General features: G+C 42.8%; 1 protein-coding gene across 2 annotated transcripts in view; it reads left to right on the top strand.

Annotated features, from left to right (window-relative positions):
- The window catches only part of LOC130040355 (cytidine monophosphate-N-acetylneuraminic acid hydroxylase), an 81,817-nt gene that overhangs the window by 17,812 nt on the left and 44,266 nt on the right, over positions 1–19,739 (top strand). The window contains exons 1-3 of one of the 2 annotated variants that reach the window (XM_056132404.1): positions 10,749–10,852; positions 11,970–12,173; positions 13,481–13,572. In XM_056132404.1, the coding sequence (XP_055988379.1) occupies positions 10,824–10,852; positions 11,970–12,173; positions 13,481–13,572 (325 nt within the window). In that variant the 5' untranslated portion in view covers positions 10,749–10,823. Of the gene's footprint in view, positions 1–10,748; positions 10,853–11,969; positions 12,174–13,480; positions 13,573–19,739 lie in introns of those variants that run through there. The other variant, XM_056132405.1, reaches the window with a different exon arrangement.

Below are 19,739 nucleotides of genomic sequence, written 5' to 3'. Positions count from 1 at the left end.
ATCTTCTGTCGTATCACTCCAGCCTGAGGCAAATAAGAAAAGCCTCTCCTTTTGTTATTTTTAGGTGGGTAAATAAACATTAGTCAGATTGGCAAGAGAAAAAACAAGAGATTATTAATAATATCCATCCCTATGAGGGACCCAGTAAATATTCCCTCCCAACAGGAGGAACCAAAGGCAAAATTCCCAAGCTCTTCAGAACACAAAATAGGATTAAAAGAAAAATCCTTATTTAATTTAACATACCATTAACAGTTGGGGATAGGCATTTCCTCTAGCACATGGGAGTAATTCATTGCAACGGTTCATGCCATGTCTTTAAACAATTTTGTATCTTGGGTAGGGGACGATCAAGTGTGAAAGGTTATCAGAAAAGATGGAGATTGTAGTAGATTTAAGTTATTGCCTTCTCTAATAATGAGTCAAATCGCCTCATCAAGAGATACGACTTTCCAAATAGAGATGTTTCCTTCTACATAGGAATGTCTCTTATGGAAGGCTAACTTCTCTCTGTTTTCAGACCATCTCCTATTGAAATAATCCCTTTGCCACAAAGGCATACTTTAGAGTGACAAATTTTGTTGTCCTACACCTGGATCATGGTGGTGAAAGAGAATGGTTGTGAAATAGATCTAGAAGTTAAAGCTGGCGCACTTGACCTGGGACATAGGATAGTGGCTTGTCAAAGATAACAGGTGTGTCATGGGAGACATTTAGAGGTTCGGGCATGAGTGAGATGCCCTAGGAAAAATTTTGAACTTGCTAAATTTTGCATTTTTTGAAGATACCAGAAACTATCATCTACACATATAGAGATGGTACAGTTTGTTAACTGTGTGGTTCAGATCTTTGACATTATTAGAACTTTTTTTGTTTGCAATCATTGTTGATTATTTCAAATTTACTTTGTTCATAAAAGTAACTCAAAGGATTATTTTTGTGATCATTGAGATATAAATTAAATAAGCACTGGACAAATCGTAAAGTTCTATGTGAATGATAGATTTTCTTATAAAAAATGAATGGGTTCGTTATTTTTTAAGCTTATCAAGTGGCTAGAACAGGAACACTATGAAAAGATTGGGCTATCTGAAACTGTTAATTTGGTCGATAAAAAAACTTCAAGTGTTGGCAATTTCATATCATTCAACACAACAGTTCAACGACAGAAACTGTCTTTTATAATTGCCAGAATAAATTAATACATTCTGTTTTCAGCTGATTGAGTGAATATTTTGCTTCCAAAGCACCCAGTCTAACACCAAGAAGGGAAAAATAACAGTTTATAGAGCTAACCTGAGCCCTCAGCTGAAGACCAGAGAGAAGAGTATTTTTTTTCCATACAACATTCAGCTCAGAATTGTTTTCCTTCCCTCATAATTTCCAATTTCCTTCTCCACACTGTCTTTGAATGCTTCTGTTTGCTTAGAAGTAAGTCATTTTTCTATTTTGAGTGTACCTCTCTTCCTCATTTACTTGGCCATACTTTAGAACACTGAATTTTATTTTGGTGGGTTTTATTAAATTATTTCAAATTTTAAAGTAAGGTAACAATATCCACCTTTTGAAAATTTTAATTTTTAAAAAATGATTAAAAATTATTAAATAATAAAAAATAATTTTAATTCATGGTCTTGAATTAAGAGGATCAAGGTTACTTTGAACCCAAATAAACTGGCTCAAGTGTCTGTGTTGTTCATAATTCTGTACTTTATCTGCTTTCAAAAGATAATTTTATGAAAATAGAGTTGAATATCCACTTTAAATGGAACGTTTTTGTTCTTTTTTTTTTTTTTTTTTGCTTTTTGGGTCACACCTGGCGATGCACAGGGGTTACTCCTGGCTCTGTATTCAGGAGTTACTCCTGGCGGTGCTCAGGGGACCATATGGGATGCTGGGAATTGAACCCGGGTCGGTCGCATGCAAGGCAAACACCCTACCTGCTGTGCTATCTCTCCAGCCCCAAATGGAACATTTTTGGATATTGATACTTAGGCAACAGACATGATATGGTAGCTTCATCTATAAACATTTATTCAGCCCTTTGAGTATCTAGCACCTTTAGCATTTAAAATTTTTTTCTTAGTACTTCCATCTCTTTGTTTACATCTGGTGAATATGTGTGGGTGTTGGGCCATACCCAGCTGTGCTAAGTGCTCACTCCTGACTCAGTGCTCAGGGATCACTCCTGGATGGCTCAGAGAACCATATGTGGTGCCAGACATTGATCCTGCATCTGCTGTGTGCCAGGCTTTATCCACTGTACCATCTCTTAAGCCCTCTTGCTTTCATTTCTTATCAATTCTTATAGGTGTTTTACTTTCTATTAAAGCCCTTTCATTTGAGTTACAACTCTTCTTTTTCAACTTATAATTTAATTATTACAGCTCTGTGCCATATCCCAATGTAATTCTGATGCTTTCACTTTTCCGTTTATAATCTGATTGTTACAGCTTCATGCACTGTCGCACTGTAGCACTGTCCTCCCATTGTTCATCGATTTGCTCGAGCGGGCCCAGTAACATCTCCATTGTGAGACTTGTTACTGTGTTTGGCATATTGAATACGCCACGGGGAGCTTGCCAGGTTTTACCGTGCAGGTGAGATACTCTCGGTAGCTTGCTGGGCTCTCCAAGAGGGGTAGAGGAATCATACCCGGCTGGTCCAGGCCAGCCACATGCAAGGCAAACACCCTACACGATGTGCTATAGCTCCAGCCCACAGCTTCATGCAATATTTGCATAATTGTGATACTCTGTCTTTTCAAACTCTAGCTTTCCTTTTAGTGTGCCTGGTACTATTTTCTTGGAAGCTGAATGATAAGCTAGAAACCCAGTATTGGTTTCTATAGATATTTCACTTTATGGTTTCTATTCTAGTAAATTGTGACCCTCTGTTTTTCCCTATGACCTCCAATTCAGGGCTGCCCTGTGATAGTTCTCTGATAGATATAAGAACCCTTGTGGACTTGTAACATATTTATCATTACGTTTACCAGTGGATAATAACCACTGCCATGCTCTTTATTGGTTGGACTGGAAATTTGCAGTGATTAGCTTATTTTTATTGATGACAAACATTTTTCAATTATCCGGATGAACCGGTTTGTCCATTTTCTTATTGAAGGGCATCACTTCTGCATTACTAATTTCTTTTGTGGTGGGGGTTGTTGCTGGGATGGATGGGGTGGAACATGCCCACTGGCTCTCTGAGGCTGCACACAGAACCTGTGGGGGTCAGCGGGCTTGGCTGACTGCTCATTATTTTGCTGGTACACATGGGCATTTCCCACCCAGCCTAATCCCCAAACAGGCACAAAGTATTTTACTTCATGCTGTCTTGTGCAACAAGGAATTACCAGAAAATAGATCAATAGAAGTCCACTATGATCACTGTCATACCTCACAGTTCTGTGTGACTGGATAACCTGTTGGGAGTTGGGGGAGAGTATGGGATGGAATGGAGCCTCAGTCACAAAACAGACCCTCCAGAGCTGAATGGCAGTACCACAGGCGACAGGCCCCTTGCTTCCAGCTGTGCTCTGGCACTGTGCTCTGCTTGCTATGAGTCTGGACTGTAAGTCTGTGACTCTGTCTGGAAAGAAAGCAATGGTCACCCAGCCAAACTGATAGGTTACTAATTTGCTCTGCTGCTAGCTTTTAGCAGAGCAAATTAGTAACCTATCTAATAGGTTTTTAGGGGGAGGCAGGTGGAGCTCATCTCAGATTGTGACAAGCCCCTGAAATAATGCTTTCAGCTGGCTTATACAGAGTTGGGCAGTTCACGTGTCTGCTCTGTTTTTCAAGGTAGTGTTGGGGGCCTTAGAAGTCTCTTCAGATTGTCTCCCTTTGCCTCACAACTAACTCAGTGATTATTTAATTTGTTTTTATTAATGTTATTAATGTATTAAGTTGTTATTAATGTTACTTATTTATGTTTCCATTTCCTCCCATCTTGACACAATTTTTTTAAACATCAAAATTACTGTTCAAAACACTATGATGACATCTACACAATTGAATATTATGCAGTTGTTAGGAGAGATGAAGTCATGAAATTTGCTTGTAAGTGGATGGACATGGCGAGTATCATGCTAAGTGAAATGAGAAAGAGAGGGACAGACATAGAAGGACTGTGCACATTTGTAGAATATAAAATAACATAGTATGAGACTGACATCTAAGGACTGTAGATACAAGGGCCAGGGATACTGTCCCATAGTTGGAAGCCTGTCTCATGAGCTGGGGGAGAAGGCAGTTGGAATAGAGAAGGGATCACTAAGACAATGATGGTTGGAGGGATCGTTTGGGATGGGAGACGTGTGCTCAAAGTAGATAAAGGACCAAATGTGATAACCTCTCAGTATCTGTATTGCAAACCATAATGCCCCAAAGTAGAGAGAGAATACAGGGTAAATTGTCTGACCAACAGGTCAGAATAGAAAAACCAAAGATAAAACCCCATATATAGAGTCAGCTAATTTTTGACAAAAGAGCTGAGAGCATGAAATGGAACGAAGACAACCTTTTTAACAAATGCTGTTGGGAGAATTAGACAACCACATACGAGAAATTAAAGCTCAATCCATATCTCTTATCTTACACAAAAGTCAATTCAACGTGAATCAAAGACCCTGATATCTGACCTGAATCTATAAAATAAGCTGAGGTAAACATAGGCAGAATTCTTTAAGATCTAGACCTCAAAGGAATCTTCAATGATAAGATACCATTGGCAAAGGCAACTGAATCGAAACTAAACAATTGGGACTACATCAGACTTAAATGTTTCCGTATGGCAAAAGAAACACAAGCTAAAAGCAACCAACAGCTTAGTGAGCAAATACTTGCACTCAACACATCAGATAAAGTGTCGAGATCCAGGATCTATAACGTACTCACAAATATCAATAACAACACCACCAACAAAACAACAACTACAAAAATCCTCAAAAGCCCTATCAAAAAATCACACAAAATCACAAATCACAAATCATCCTGTTAATCGTCGATTGCCTCAAGCAGGCCCCAGTAACGTCTCCTTCATCCTAGCCCTGAGATTATATTCAAGGCTCTTTAGGAGAATGAGACCCATCATTGTTACTGGTATTTGGCATATTGGGTACGCCACGGGGAGTTTGCCAGACTCTGCCATGTGGGCAGGCTACATTTGGTAGCCTGCCAGTTTGTCCAAAGTAGGAATGAGATAATAAGATATCATAATAAGATTCGCGGCCGCGTGGTTCCAGGATCTGGTTTTTATAGTCTCTGAGTCTTGGCCGCTGATGGGATTACACGGCGCCAGGGGGCCAGTTGGTGGGTGTGACCCCCGCCTACTGGAATTTGGAGGATCTGGGTGGAGGATGCTCAGCCCAAATCCGAGTAGGTTTGGAGATCTCGGCCCCGGAACCCGCGTGACTTTGTCCCTCTGCCAGTACCTTCATGTGTGCGGAGAGTGGTCTCAGCATGGTGGTGGCTGGTCCTGGAGGTCTTTGGCTGCCGGAGCCCTGGTCGGGGTGGGGAGGAAAGCTCAACCCGCTCCCCTCCAAGGGGTCCCGGCGAGCGAGGACAGTCAGGCACGGGGGCAGAAGACTGCATCAAAAAATGGGGAGAGGAAATGAACAGACACTTCTCTAAGGAAGACCAATGGATGGCCAACAGGCACATGAAAAAATGTTCATTATCAGTTATTAGGGAAATCCAAATCAAGACAATGTGAAATTATCTGAGACCAGTAAGGATGGTGCATATCAAAAATACTGGTAACAATATCTGTTGGCAGGGATGTGGTAAAAAAGGAATCATTATACACTGCTGATGGGAATGTTGTGTGGTCCAACCCCTTAGGAAATCAGTATGAATGATACTCAGTAAACTCATAATTGAGCTCCCATATGACCCAACATTTCCACTTTTGAGTATCTATCCCCAGGACAGAAAAACATTCATTCAAAAGAACGTATGCATACCATTATTCATTGTAGCACATAGTACAATAGTTATGAGTTGGAATCAACCTAGACATCAAATGGCACATCATGAAGATGTGATATATATATATATATATATCATGAAGATGTGATATTGAAGATGTGATATATATATCATGAAGATGCGATATATATATATATATAATCGAATACTACATGGCTGTTAGAAGTGATGAAATCATACAATTAGTGGCAACATGGATGAAACTGGAAGACATCATACTGGATGAAATAAGCCAGAAAAAGGATGATTTCACTCATATTTAGAAATATGGCATTTAGAATACCTGGGTGAGGAAATGAAAAGGTTTAAAGCAGGGATTCCCTGATCAACCTTGGCCCCAGAGTATAGGGAGAAGGAAAGAAAGAGGGGAGGGAAGAGGGAGAGGGGACAGATGAGAAGCAACAGGGGCCAGGTCCAAAGGTGGTGTTAAGGAATGACAGAACCAAATACCCAAACCTCAGAGTCAGCAGCACTAAAATCAACAGACCCAAACTTAGATAGGTGCCTGTCAAGAGGGCAGGAGGGGGTGGGGTGGGGGCGGGGGTGGGGGACGTAGATGGAGATCTGGGAGGGACCTGGGAACTTGAATGGAGGGAAACTGATGCTGGTGGTGGGATGGTGAGATCGGTGCTGTATATTGTCTATCTAAAACTCAGCTATGCATAACTTTATAAACCATAGTGCTTTAATAAAAAGTGAAAAAAAGATATAAAGACCCTCTCATGATTCAGTAAGTGAGGAGGAATTAAATTGTTGCTCTTATATTATTACCATATAAGAAATATGGATTTTTTAAAAAATTGAATCACTGTGAGATATAGTTAGAAAGTTTTTCATGATTGGGTTCCAGTCATACAATGTTCCAACACCTGTTCCTTCACCAGTGTACATTTTCCACCACCAATGTCCCCCGTTTTCCTCCATCCATCACTTCTATGAGTCTATGAGAGTGGCTTCTTTTCTCTTTCTCTCATTCTCTTGTTCTCTCGTTCTCTCTCTCTCTCTCTCTCTCTCTCTCTCTCTCTCCTTTTGGGCACTATGGTTTTCAATAGATACTGAAGTTTTCATGTATATCCCTTTTCAGAACTCAGTTCTTTCCCAGAGTGATCATTTACAATTATCGTTGCCACCATGGTCTCTTCTCTGTCCTAACTGCTTGCCCTCCACCCCACGACTTGTGGCAGGCTTCCAACCACAGACCAATTCTCCTGGCCCGAGTTTCTGCAGTCTTTGGGTATTAGCTGGAGAAGGTGATACCTCCCATCTTTTCCCCTCAAGGATTGCTTTAGCTATTTGTGGGGGTTTACTGTTCCATATGGACTTCAGAAGTATTTGATCTATTTCTTTGGAAAATGTCATGGCTATCCTTATAGAGACCACATTAAATCTGTATAATGCTTTGGGGAGTATTGTCATTTTGGTGATGTTAATCCTCCCAATCCATGAGCAGGGGATATATCTCCATTTCCTCATGAATATGGGATTTTTTTTCTTTTTGGGTCACTTGATCACTTGACTTCCGTTAATCATCAATTTGCTCAAGAGGGCGCCAGTAACTGTCTCCATTTTTCCCTGTTGCGTGCTAGTGTAGCCCAATGGTGTCTGTTCATTCTAGGAACACAAAGAGTCTCAAACCGATCGTTCAGGGTCTTGAATTCAGGGTCTTGATGAAGAAGTCTAACCATCTGGGAGATGGGCGGCCACGCGGTCTTTTGACATCCCGTGGAATCCAGTCGGTAACAGCTCTAGTTCAGAGGTCGTCTCCATATCTCATTACGTGTCCAGACCATCTGATTTTCGACGCCTTGGCAAACGAGACAGTATCCCTGATTCTTGACTGTCGATTGAGGCTGGAACTCTGGATTCTTTCTCTCATTTGACTGAAACGTGATACTCCAAGCATAGCTCTTTCAATTCCTCTTTGGGAAACCCAAATAGCGTTCTCATCCTGTTTTCATAGGGCCGAGGTCTCTGAGGCGTATGTTAATGCAGGAAGAATAGTGGAATCGAAGAGATGTGCCTGGGGAGCCAGAGATTCTTCATCCTCTTAGCTATTTCTTCAATGCTCTTGAAGGCGTTTCAAGCCGCTCTCTTCTTCCTGCACATCTCAGGTGCCAGGTCATTTGTCATGTTGACTTCTCGACCTAGGTACACATAACTGTTGCATTCGGAGATGGTCGTTCCGTTGAGAGCGAATGGAGCATCAGGAACAAGACTGTTTCTCATAAACACTGTCTTCGTGAGATTCAGCTGTAGTCTGACCTTTCCACACTCATGGTCGAAGTCGACCAGCATTTGTGCTGCTTGGCTAATGTTTGGTGTTATTAGAATGATGTCATCAGCAAAGCAGAGGTGGTGTAGTTGTCGACCGTCCATCTTCACTCCCATTCCTTCCCATTCCAGTCATCGCATGATGTTCTCGAGGGTGGCACTGAAGAGTTTTGGTGAAATGGTGTCACCCTGCCAAACCCCTCTCTTGACATTGATGACCACTTTTTTGTAGAATGGTGAGATCCTGGTAGTGAATCCATAATACAGCTCATAGAGGATCCTGATGTATTGAGTTTGAATGCCCTAATTGGTTAGGGCTTCAATGACCGCTTCCGTCTCAACAGAATCAAAGGCCTTCTTTAAATCAATGAACGTTAGACAGAGCGGCATCTTGAACTCCCGAGAAACCTCAATGAGCTTGGTTATCATGAATAGGATTGAATAGTCATCCTGAATAGGATTGGCAGAACACTAGATGAAGGACAACCATGTTAGCAAGTCGGGTTCTGAAAAGGATTCAGCACCATGAACTGTAGGATAACACTGTTCTGTCCTTCCTGCATAACCTCAGGAATAGTTGATAGTTTATTGGACTGAGGAAAAGAGAAAAACGCCTTAAGAGGTATCTTGCCCTTGAGCAGTCAGGAAGGGCTTTCTTATGTTGATTTGGCTACCTGACTGGGTGGAATATCAGCCCAAACTAGAGGGGAGCTGGAGAAGGAGAGAGCAGGGCTGAAAGATGGACCACGGGGAGACTAGCTAGGGGAACGTGTGCTTGAGAGAACCTAGGCCCTCCATAACATAAGGTTCTTCTATGGGATAAACTTCCTTGTAATAAACTGCCACTAAGATCAACCAGCCTGGCCCTCGTCTCTTCCTTCATTTGCCCTTGGCCAACAGCCGTCCCGATGCAGGCCACACACAGTGGCTCTAGGGCACCGAATGCGGGCGGTGAGATAGAGCCGTCCAGAGAGCCCGCGAACACACAACCTTCTGCATGCGTAGTTTTTTACAATCAACCATATCCACACGATAACCAAGCTCTCTTTGGGTCACACCCGACAATGCACAGGGGTCACTCCTGGCTCTGCACTCAGGGATTACTCCTGGCAGTGCTCAGGGAACTATATGGGATGCTGGGAATCGAACCTGTGTCAGCCTCATGCAAGGCAAATACCCTACCTGCTGTGCTATCGCTCCAGCCCCCCATGAATATGGGATTTTTAGAGCAAGCTCTCCTTGCTTCTTTTGTTTTGTAAACTTTATTGTATATGGCTGTTCTACAACTAACTATATTGCTTAAATGTATTTAAACATGTTTAAATTTGGCAGAAACTAAACTTTAAGTTAACATTTAATTTCAAATTACTTAAAATAACTAACTCCTAAGATACAGAATAGCAATAAAATTCTATACAACAGAGGAAAAATATTTCAAGTCTAACAAAAAAATCAGGGCTGAGCATCCTCTACCCAGATCCTCCATCTTCCAGTAGGCAAGAGTCACACCCACCAACTGACCCCCTGGCACCGTGTAATCTCATCAATGGCCAAGACCCAGAGACTACAAAACCCAGCTCCCAGAAGCGCACAGCTGCATTTGTGGCCGCATGGCATCTTATTATTTCATTCTTACTTTGGACAACCTGGCAGGCTACCGAATGTAACCTACCCACATGGCAGAGTCTGGCAAACTCCTCGTGGTGTACCCAATATGCCAAATATGAGTAACAATGATGGGTCTCATTATCTGAACCCTGAAAGAGCCTTGAATATCGCACTTTAAAATCTCAGGGCTAGGATGAAGGAGACGTTACTGGTGCCTGCTCGAGGTAATCGACGAACAACAGGATGATCGTGATTGTGATCAACAAAATAAAAGATGTGAGCAGAAATACTGAGAATGTGAACAGATATAATAATGAGAATTTGCTTAGAGGAGCTGACTCAAATGACTGAGTTGCGTTTGATTAGTTTAAAACTGGGAGCAGTTTCCTTATCCTCTTTCCTGGAATATTTTTTTTCTGGTTATTTTTATTCTTTGTTTTAGATACTTGCCGTTACAGAAATGAAAGTGAAAATGCCACCAACGTACATGAGCCCCCAAATTAATTTTAATTTACAATAAAGAGATTTTTTCTACCTTCTGCTTTAGGATGAACAAGAAAATTATGCAATATACACCTCAGATGTGTAAGAAGATACTTTTAGACTGCTCTTGGCGAAGTTCATTCCCTTACGATTCAAAACTGTATCCTGAGTCTGTTGAGAAACGTGTAACTTCCTTGAAAGATAGCTCAAAGACAGACAGACAGAGACAGAGAGAGAAGCTCCTGTCATAGAGGCAGGCTGGTGTGTGTGTATGTATGTATGTGTATGCATGTGTGTGTGTGTGTGTGCATTTGAAAAAGAAAGCAAATGATAGCTCAAAAACCCAAGCTGTCATTTGCTGCTGGGTGTTCACGGGTTCAGTGAGTGGGTTGGCTTCTTTAAGGGAGGAGTAGAACAAGGGTGATGGGCAGTCCTCTGTTTACACTGCGGTAAGAGAGCAAAGCAGAGATGCAGAGGGTTTTCCACACCGCATACTTGTAAGTATGGGCAGGGCAGCGAGCTGCTGGCAAGTCATAATATACACAATGAGCAGTAGAGGTGCCTGACTTGACCTGGGGGAAGGGAGACAGCAGGAATGGGTGACCGAGCTGGTTTCTGAGCAAAAGCACTGTGTTCAGATGCGGAAGCATTAAGGTGGGGAGAGAAGAGAGGGTCATGAGACTGAACTAGAGGTCTCTGGAGGTTAAAAACCCAACTGTGAATAACTCTGTAATTCAGAGTGATTTAATAAAATAATATTTTTTGGGGGGGAGAGAAAAAAAAGAGGTTTGGTAGGAAGTGAAGGAAGCAGCTGTGATTTGGCTCCAGGCTAAGGGTTCATAAGCGTCAATAACAGGATCCAGGGGAACAGCCCAGGGAGGGACAATGCAAGCTGTGAGCATGAGCTCTCTGCAAAGCAGAAACGAACATTCCAGGAATGAGGAGCCGCTGAAGGAAGGGAGAGAACGGGCACTAGGAGGGCTTTATAAAAAAAAAAAAGAGAGAAAAGAAAAGAAAAAAAGAAAAAGAAATGAATATAGGGATTGAGCTGTCAGTTTCACGGATCTCTTATTTATTTTTTGTAACTTATGTTTTTGGTGTGTGTGTGTGTGTGTGTGTATGTGTGTGTGTGTGTGTGTGTGTGTATGTGTGCGTGTGTGTGTGTGTGTGTGTGTGTGTGTGTGTGTGTGTGTATGTGTGTAGGGTATACCCAGCTTGGAATTACTGGGTATGGACTTACTCCTGGCTCTAGGCTCAGGAATTACTCCTGCCTGCGGCGGAGCTCGAGGGACCCTATAGGGTGTCAGGAGATGGAACCTGAGTCAGTCACCGCACAAGGCAAGCTACTCATGAACCTCCAGATCCCTTCACGAGTCTCTTCTAAAACCTAGCATCAGTGCTCTTCTCTTCTCATAATATGTGTCTTTTTGTTTGTTTTCATTTTGGGGCCACACCTGGTGATGCTCAGGGGTTACTCCTGGCTCTGCTCAGGAATCACTCCCAGTGAGTTTGGGGGACCCTAGGAATGCACTGGGGATGAAACCAGCATGCAACACAAGTTCCCTATCCATTTTACTATTGCTCCTGCCCCTGAAAATGTTTGTCTTTTCACAGAATTGAACAATCCGTGGAGATTCTATTGCATCTGTCATCTGGTGAAGTTGCCAAACTTAAAGAAGGTATCAATTTTGTTCGAAATAAGAAGACTGGCAAAGATTATGTTTTATACAAGAATAAAGACCAGCTGAAAGCATGCAAGAATCTGTGCAAACATCAAGGGGGCCTGTTCATAAAAGACATCGAGGATTTAGATGGAAGGTACCAAGAGTTCTTTGCTTCCTTATTGGGACCCTTTTTTTCAGTTCTTCGATTTGGCAGGGAATGTGTGCATGTGTTCATGTGTTGACTTTTTGGGGTATGGCAGATATGGCAGTGCTATAGCACTCTGTGCCCAGGACTACTTGTGTGGCGATGATATGGCAGGGTCCGGGACTTTCGTGGGCTGGAACACTTCTCAGCACAGAGCCAGGAATAATCCCTGAGCATTGCTGAGTGTAGCCCAAGCCTCTTCCCTCAGATGTAACCCAATATACAAGAGCATGATATTTTCTCAGGATCTTTCCTTAGAGAGTGCTTGATTTAGAAGTCTGAGACCCCAGAATAAGTTAAGTAAATTCACAGACAGTTCTTAACCTCTCTGGGTCTCTGTGCTCTCCTTTGTAAAGTGTTTTCCTTTTGAAAGTGACACTTATGGCTTGCTGAGAGGATTAAGTGATTTTAGATATTTAAAGCACCTAGAGAGATGTTGGCAGAGGAAGAACAATCAATAAATGTAAACCTTCATCTCTACTACTGTTATTATTACCCCTGTCATGAGTTTTTCTGGTTAGAGAAGCTACTGACAGTCACTTCTGTATCTGGCTTCCTCCTCTTCATCTAGTGACTGCTTTGCTATAAACTGTCCTTTCTCTCCATCCAGAACCCTGGGGGTGACTGGTCTTAGTTTTACCAGTTCCAGTGACAGTTTAACCTGGTAAACACATGCTCCTCCCTTTCCTGCCCATGGGGAACTCATCCTCCCAGATGCAATTCACAATGATTCCCAGATCACCCCACCACTCCCTGTTCCTACTTCCAAATTTGATTGTTTCCACTGGGCTCGCTGTGAAGCAACTAAAGTACCCTCTTCAGTTACAAACCAGGATCTGGAGGCTGGAGAGATAGTACAGCTGGTAACGTGCTTGCCTTATGTGTGCCCAATTGGGTTCCTTTCTCCCTGGCATCTCCTATGGTCCCCTGAGTAAGGCCAGGAGTAATTCCTAAGTGCAGAGCTGGAAGTAACCCTTGAGCATTGCCAGGTGTAACCCCAAAACTAAAAATGAGGAGGGGGTGAAGGAACTTGTCATGCATGTGGCCAACTCTGACCCCAGGATGACTTTTTTTAAAAAAAATTATTATTTTTTATTGAATTGTGTGAGGTACACAGTTACAAAGTTATTCATGATTGGGTTTCAGTCATGCAATGTTCCAACACTTGTTCCTTCACCAGTGTACATTTTCCACCACCAATGTCCTCAGTTTCCCTCCGCCACCTCACTATTTCATGAGGACAATTTTTCCTTCAGGTCTGTCAAATGCACCAAGCACAACTGGAAGCTAGATGTGAGCACCATGAAGTATATCAACCCTCCTGACAGCTTCTGTCAAGATGAACTGGGTAAATACCATGATTAGTGATCAATGTATGCTGCTCCATCATTCGGATTCCTTTCCTCAACCTGTTTCCAGTCTCACTTGAAGCTTTAGATATATTCTCGTTAGAAACAGTGGACACTGGGGTTTTAAAAATAATCTTCTCTGGGGGAAGGGAGATAGCCTGATAGATAGAAACAAATGCAATGCATGCCTGAGCCCTGGGCTTGATCCCTGACACCTCATGGACCTCCAAGCACTTCCAGGAGAGTAACCTCTGGCAACAGCTCCTGAACACATCCAGGTGCGGTCTCCAAACAAAAAAAAAGTACTGATAATTACACTAAAAATTGTAAGTAGAGAATTTCTCCAAAGGAGCCCTTCAATCATTTGATCAGCAAATATATGTTGAATATAAATGCTATATTATAAATATATTTATCTTCTATACTATGCCATAATATAAATACTGGGTATCAAGAGATTAAAAATAGAAAATATATAGTATAAATGAAATGATACTACATAAGTGAGAGCTAAGATAAGTCCGAACAGCTAAGACCAGGAATATCTGGCTAAGTCTTTTAGAGTTAACATTCTGCAGCCTTGTGGCTCTGGGCATGTGGTTAGTAAAAAGACACAAAACAGTTGTTTAGTGTGTGATATTCTATAAACAGTTACAACAGAATTTCCCAATGTGGGATCAGAAATATTATCTTTCAAATTCCAACTTCTGATTTATGCCCAGTGTGCTGGCTTCAAGCTAACTTTCTGTTTCTTCCTACTCAAGAAATTCTATAAGGAAATGAGTCTGAAGGGGTTTTAGCCACAGGAAAAAATGTGTTTCTGCTTTAACTGATTAAAAACGGAGTTTAGCAGTAGAAAAAGTTGCTGGGACTTCCCACAAATGTACATGAGACATGCTATTTCAGAATGACTACTGCAAGCCTAAAACAATATGAGCTCAGATGGGGAAATGAGATGTGAGATGGGGCATTCCAGAAAGCAATAGTCAAGCACAATAGTCAAATGCTTTCAGAAAGAACAGAAGTTCAGCAGATATGAAAGGGCAAGGTTAAAAGAAGAAATTGCCAAGGCTGTTTTATGTGTTGGGAGCCAAATATGTAGTTCAGTTGGCTGGAGATTAGGGTCTGTGCACTGAGGAAGTGCTGGTGAGACTGAGAGGTACGTAGTTAGCTGGGCGTTATGTTGTTCCTGCTTTGGCAGGACACACCTGGTGAAATAAATCTCATGTCATTTACATACTGGTGCAACTGTGGTAATGAAGCCATGTTCTTACAAACGAATTTGTCAACCCAGTTGTCTGTCTCACACATGCTCCCCATCTTTGGCTCTGCAGCGAAGAGCGAAGGGGAGGAGGTTCTCTTGGTCCATTTTCCATGCTGTGCATCTCTCGCCATTTATCTGTTGTCCCTTCTCTCCCCGATTCTCTTCTGCCTCCCCTTCCACTTTTTTTTTAAATTTTATTAGTGAGACATCATGAGGTATCCCCTTCCACTTTCAAAGAGCCTTCTCGTCTATTACGCTCAACGAAGACGATCAGGATACTCTTTTATTTCTTCCCCCCTATTTGAAACTTTATTTAAGCTCTGTGATTCACAGAATTGTGAATCACAATTAGGACTGTTTCCTAATACAGTCATCTCAGATATTCAATATTCCAAAACCAATCCCACCACCATTGTGACCTTCCCTCCACCAATGTCCCAAGTTACCCACCCACCACCCGGCTGATCCTAGGCAGCACACAATAATTTACTTTTTAGCACTTATTACAACCTATAACTCAGAATGGGTCACTGAAGTTATTGTGTGCAGATCTGCTGAGCTGCTGAGGTGGAAGCTGAGTCTTTTGTGCTATTGCTTTCACTGACCGAGCTTAGAGGGCGTTTAGGCAACGTTCCCATCTGATGTGTCCCTACCAGGCTGTCAGTACTAGTTGCCCATCATGTTATGGGACCATGCACTGTATTATGAATATTCCAGCAGTTGAGTCTTAAGGATCTGATAAGCAGCTGATCTGGTATCAGGGCAGTGGCTTCTCTGCTACGGGTCATAGAGCTGGGCTATTGGAGTGCAAAGGGAAGCAGGTTCGGTTGGTCAGTGCTGGGCCTTCCATCAGCGCCATCCTGGGAAGGCTCCGGTGATCTGGGCCCAGAGACTGGCCTACCAGGCTCAGCACAGCCACCAATTCTCTCTCACTCCTTATTTTAAAGTCAGCTGACTGGCATCCTTAATGTCACCTGGAACTTCAATCTCCCTTGAATTTCCCTTTTTATAAGCTAACTTATCTGTGGTGCCTGGGCACAAGGATGTTACTATTAGGGGTGGGCATTATCCCGGCTGCCATACTCCTCTCCTCAATTATATTCTGACCACACTAAAGACCTCTCAGTCCACCTTACTGACTAACTGCATGCTAGATTTTGGAACGCTAAGATGATTTGGGACTTAATTCCAATACATGCTGAGGACCCAACCCAGATCTCAGACAGTATTAACACTGAGCTACATCTCTGCTCATAAACTCTTGCTCTGTACTCTCCCTAAGGGATCACGGCTAATCCTACAGCTCTACCATCTTTACTTAAATGAGTCAAAGAAACCGTCAGTGTTGACTTTCTTCCTTTCCCTTTGTAATTTAGTAACTGTGAAATTAACAAGTTACTCATGATTGGGTTTCAGGAACAGGGCGTTTCAATACCTACACCTTCACAAGTGTCCACTTCCTTCCATCAAAGCCCCAGCTGCACCCCATCTGACTTCCTTCTCACCAGACTATTTCTAAGAGCAGTGCTTCTTGGGCACATTTTTTTTTGCACTGTGGTTTACTGTTCTGCTGCTCACAGAGTTTCACATCTACCCCTCTACCACTTCTGGTGACACCTTCTTCTCCTGGTTTAACACTCCCCTCTCTCATAGTCATGGTCCCCTCCCTGTCCTACTCCCACACATGTGGCCTATTTCCTACTGAAGACCTGTTCTCATGTTCTTTGTTTCTACCATCTTTGAATTCACTTTTCCTCCATGGTATTTCTTTCTACCTGTATATGAGCTTTCTGTGTCGCTCTGTCCTGTAACTGCACGCAGTCCAATACTATCCGGGGCCTTCCATGTAGCATGATTTTATCCTTGCTTACATTGGTATCATTCTTGAGCTCTGAGCCTCCTCAACTGAACAAAGCCTGGGAGGTCCCCTGTATCTTCTCTTTCCTAAGCTACCACATCCAAACCACTGGTAAGTCATGTTTCTCCTAAGCAAACACCTCTGGAACCCATACCCTCCTCTTCGTCTGCCTGTCTCCATCTGGGTGCAATCCTGAACACCACCTCTGCCTTCTCAGTGCATTCTGCTAACACCCAGCCTGATCTTGATAAAAATACCAATCACTTTGTTTGTCCCCTGCTTGAAACTGTCCAGTGAGTTTCTGGTCATACTGAAGACTACAGGCCTGGGGTGGGACAGAGAGTACAAGGGTTCAGACACTGGCCTTGCATGCTGCCAAGCTTGGATTGATCCCTGGCACCACATGGTCCTCCAAACACTGCCAGGCTTGGAGTGACCTGGGTAACCCTAGCACCACAAGGTCTAAAAGCAGCGTCTCATGCTCCGGCCTTCATACTAAGCCAGGTGCACATCCCCCCCACTCCCCCCCATCACACACACACACACACAGACACACACACACACACGAAGGAAAAATATACAGGGCCACTGGAGTAGCTCAGTAGTAAAGCACTTGCCTTGCATACATGTGGCCCTGGGTTCAGTCCTTAGGACGTGTGCCCATAAGTACACAAAGAATGTGTTTGATTTGATCCAGCATTTCCATATCAAGACAACGTTTTAAGATATCAGTAGTTATTGATGTGACAAAGACTCTAGTCACTCATGGTATATGGTATAGAGTCACTATCTATAGTCACTAGGCTATATATGTCACTCGACGATATGTATAGACTATCTATCTATCTATCTATCTATGTATGAATGACACTATCTATAGTCACTTGTGGTAAGTAGTCACTTGTAGTAACACTTATTTAGACAGAGAAAAATCACACAGAGCATAGACACGTTCTAGTGTGTCTTGAGAGTTACTGTTACCAGAACTAAAACAATGAGAGAACAATTCCAACACTAAAACAAACCGGAAAAGCCATTTGTAAACGCAGCATGCAGTTTGAGTCAAGCATGGAAAAGTAAATATCTGCAAGAGCACCTGTGGTGAGAGAAATTAGCTTCACCACTGGCTGTCTGTAAAGAGAGCTGGGCTTGCGGGGCTCCACGTACCTCCAGAATAGGGACGATGGAGCCAAAGAGATAGGACACAGGCAGGGCACTTTCCTGCCTTGCCTGTGGCTGGCCTGGGTTTGATCCCAGCACTCTGGGTGGTCCCCCCAGCACCACCAGGAGTGATCCTTAAGCATTACTTAGATTTGTTTTTCAGGTTCAAATTATTGTGACCGTTTATAGGAATAACCTCTCAGGATGATTTTTGCCTTTGTGTCTTGGTGAGACCAATTTCAAGTCACTTTCTCTTAACATTTCTTTATTTACCATTTTAACTGAAGTATGAGGTTTATAATCCAGTCAGTTATACTTTTTATACATCCATTGTTCAACACCACACCTCCACCAGGGTCCACCTGGAAAGCTTAGTTCTATAGACAAAACCTCAGATGACTTTGCCTGAGGGAATTTGATGTTCTCTTATGATTTATAGCCTATACATATATTTATTTATATCTTATACATACGAGAAAAATCTCTTTTTTTAAAAAAAATGTGAGGTGGCAACACCTAAACACATATAGGTGATTACTACTAATCTGAAAAATATTCCACAAAATTGTAAATCACTAAGTTAATAATTTTTTTCCAAAAGTGATGTATCTTTCTCTTTTTGCAGGCTTGAACTGTAAAAACTAATTTTTACAAAATAGTTGTGGGGCAATAGCACAGCAGGTAGGACATTTACTGCACATGGTCAACCCGGGTTCGATTCCCAGCATCCCATATGGTCCCCTAAACACTGCCAGGGGTAATTCCTGAATGCAGAGTCAGGAGTAACCCCTGAGCATCGCCGGGTGTGACCCAAAAAGAAAAAAATAATAGCATAAGTAATTCTACACTAACAGATTTAAAATATACAACTCAGTAAACATGAGGAGAGGAGAATGAAGAACTCAGGTCACTTTTGCAAAGCCACAGCATCTGCTCCACCCTCCCCCATCAGAAGTCAGAGATGTCACTTCCTGTCCCTTTCAGGTCACCCCACCCCCACCCCCACCCCCAATGGACGGCTGTCAGGGGAGAGTTGCAACTTCTTTTTGCTACAATCCCACAAGTTTATCTTTCTCTTGACCCTCCAAAAGATGCCTGGAACCACAACTTCTTTCCAGATTGGCGCCAGGCCCGGCCTGTTGATTTAGTAAGGAGACGACCTTTCTACCCGGAACTGCCTATGTGTCAGTAAGGGTACTGCTGAATTTATTTGCCAGGGAGGAGAAAGAGCAAAGGTTTGAATACAGTGATCTGTGACCTGGCATTTAAGGAAGAGAACAGCTATGAGTGTCACACTAGGTCATGCAGAAATTTGTTGCTGTTTCAGGCCTTTTCTGAATGTCTTGGTCTTTTGGACAAGAAAGGAAGAGAGGGGCTGGAGCGACAGTACAGTGGGAAGGGTGTTTGCCTTGCATGTGGCAGACCCGGATTTGATCCCCAGCATCCCATTGGGTCCCCCAAGTACCACCAGGAGTATTTCCTGAATGCAGAGCCAAGAGTAACCCCTGGGCATCGCCTGGGGTAACTCAAAAAGCAAAATAAATAAAAAGAAAAGGAAAGAAAAGAAATGGAGAGAGAGAGAGTGGGCACAACTAAGGCAGCCCATAACCGTATGAAGCGTGGATGTCATCATGAGCTCAGAGTGACGTGGAGGATGTATTCCAGTGTCTGGGAGGGAAAGGACAAACACAGAGGCTGCAGTGGGGTTGATACAGGACCAACAAGAGCCCACACAGGTAATTCAGCTTTTACTCAAGTGAGGAAACATCCGAAGGATGGGCAATTTTGAACAGACCTGTCATTCCTGGGCAGCTGCTGATACTTGGGGTTTCATACCTCAGGCTAAGAAAGAGAAGGAGTGGGGAGGACCCCACCCTGGGAAA

Source organism: Sorex fumeus, unplaced genomic scaffold, assembly GCF_029834395.1.
Source record: "Sorex fumeus unplaced genomic scaffold, SorFum_2.1 ptg000094l, whole genome shotgun sequence".
Classification (NCBI taxonomy): domain Eukaryota; kingdom Metazoa; phylum Chordata; class Mammalia; order Eulipotyphla; family Soricidae; genus Sorex; species Sorex fumeus.
Note: the sequence above shows the minus strand (reverse complement) of the source record. Positions and strands in the feature narration are given on the sequence as shown.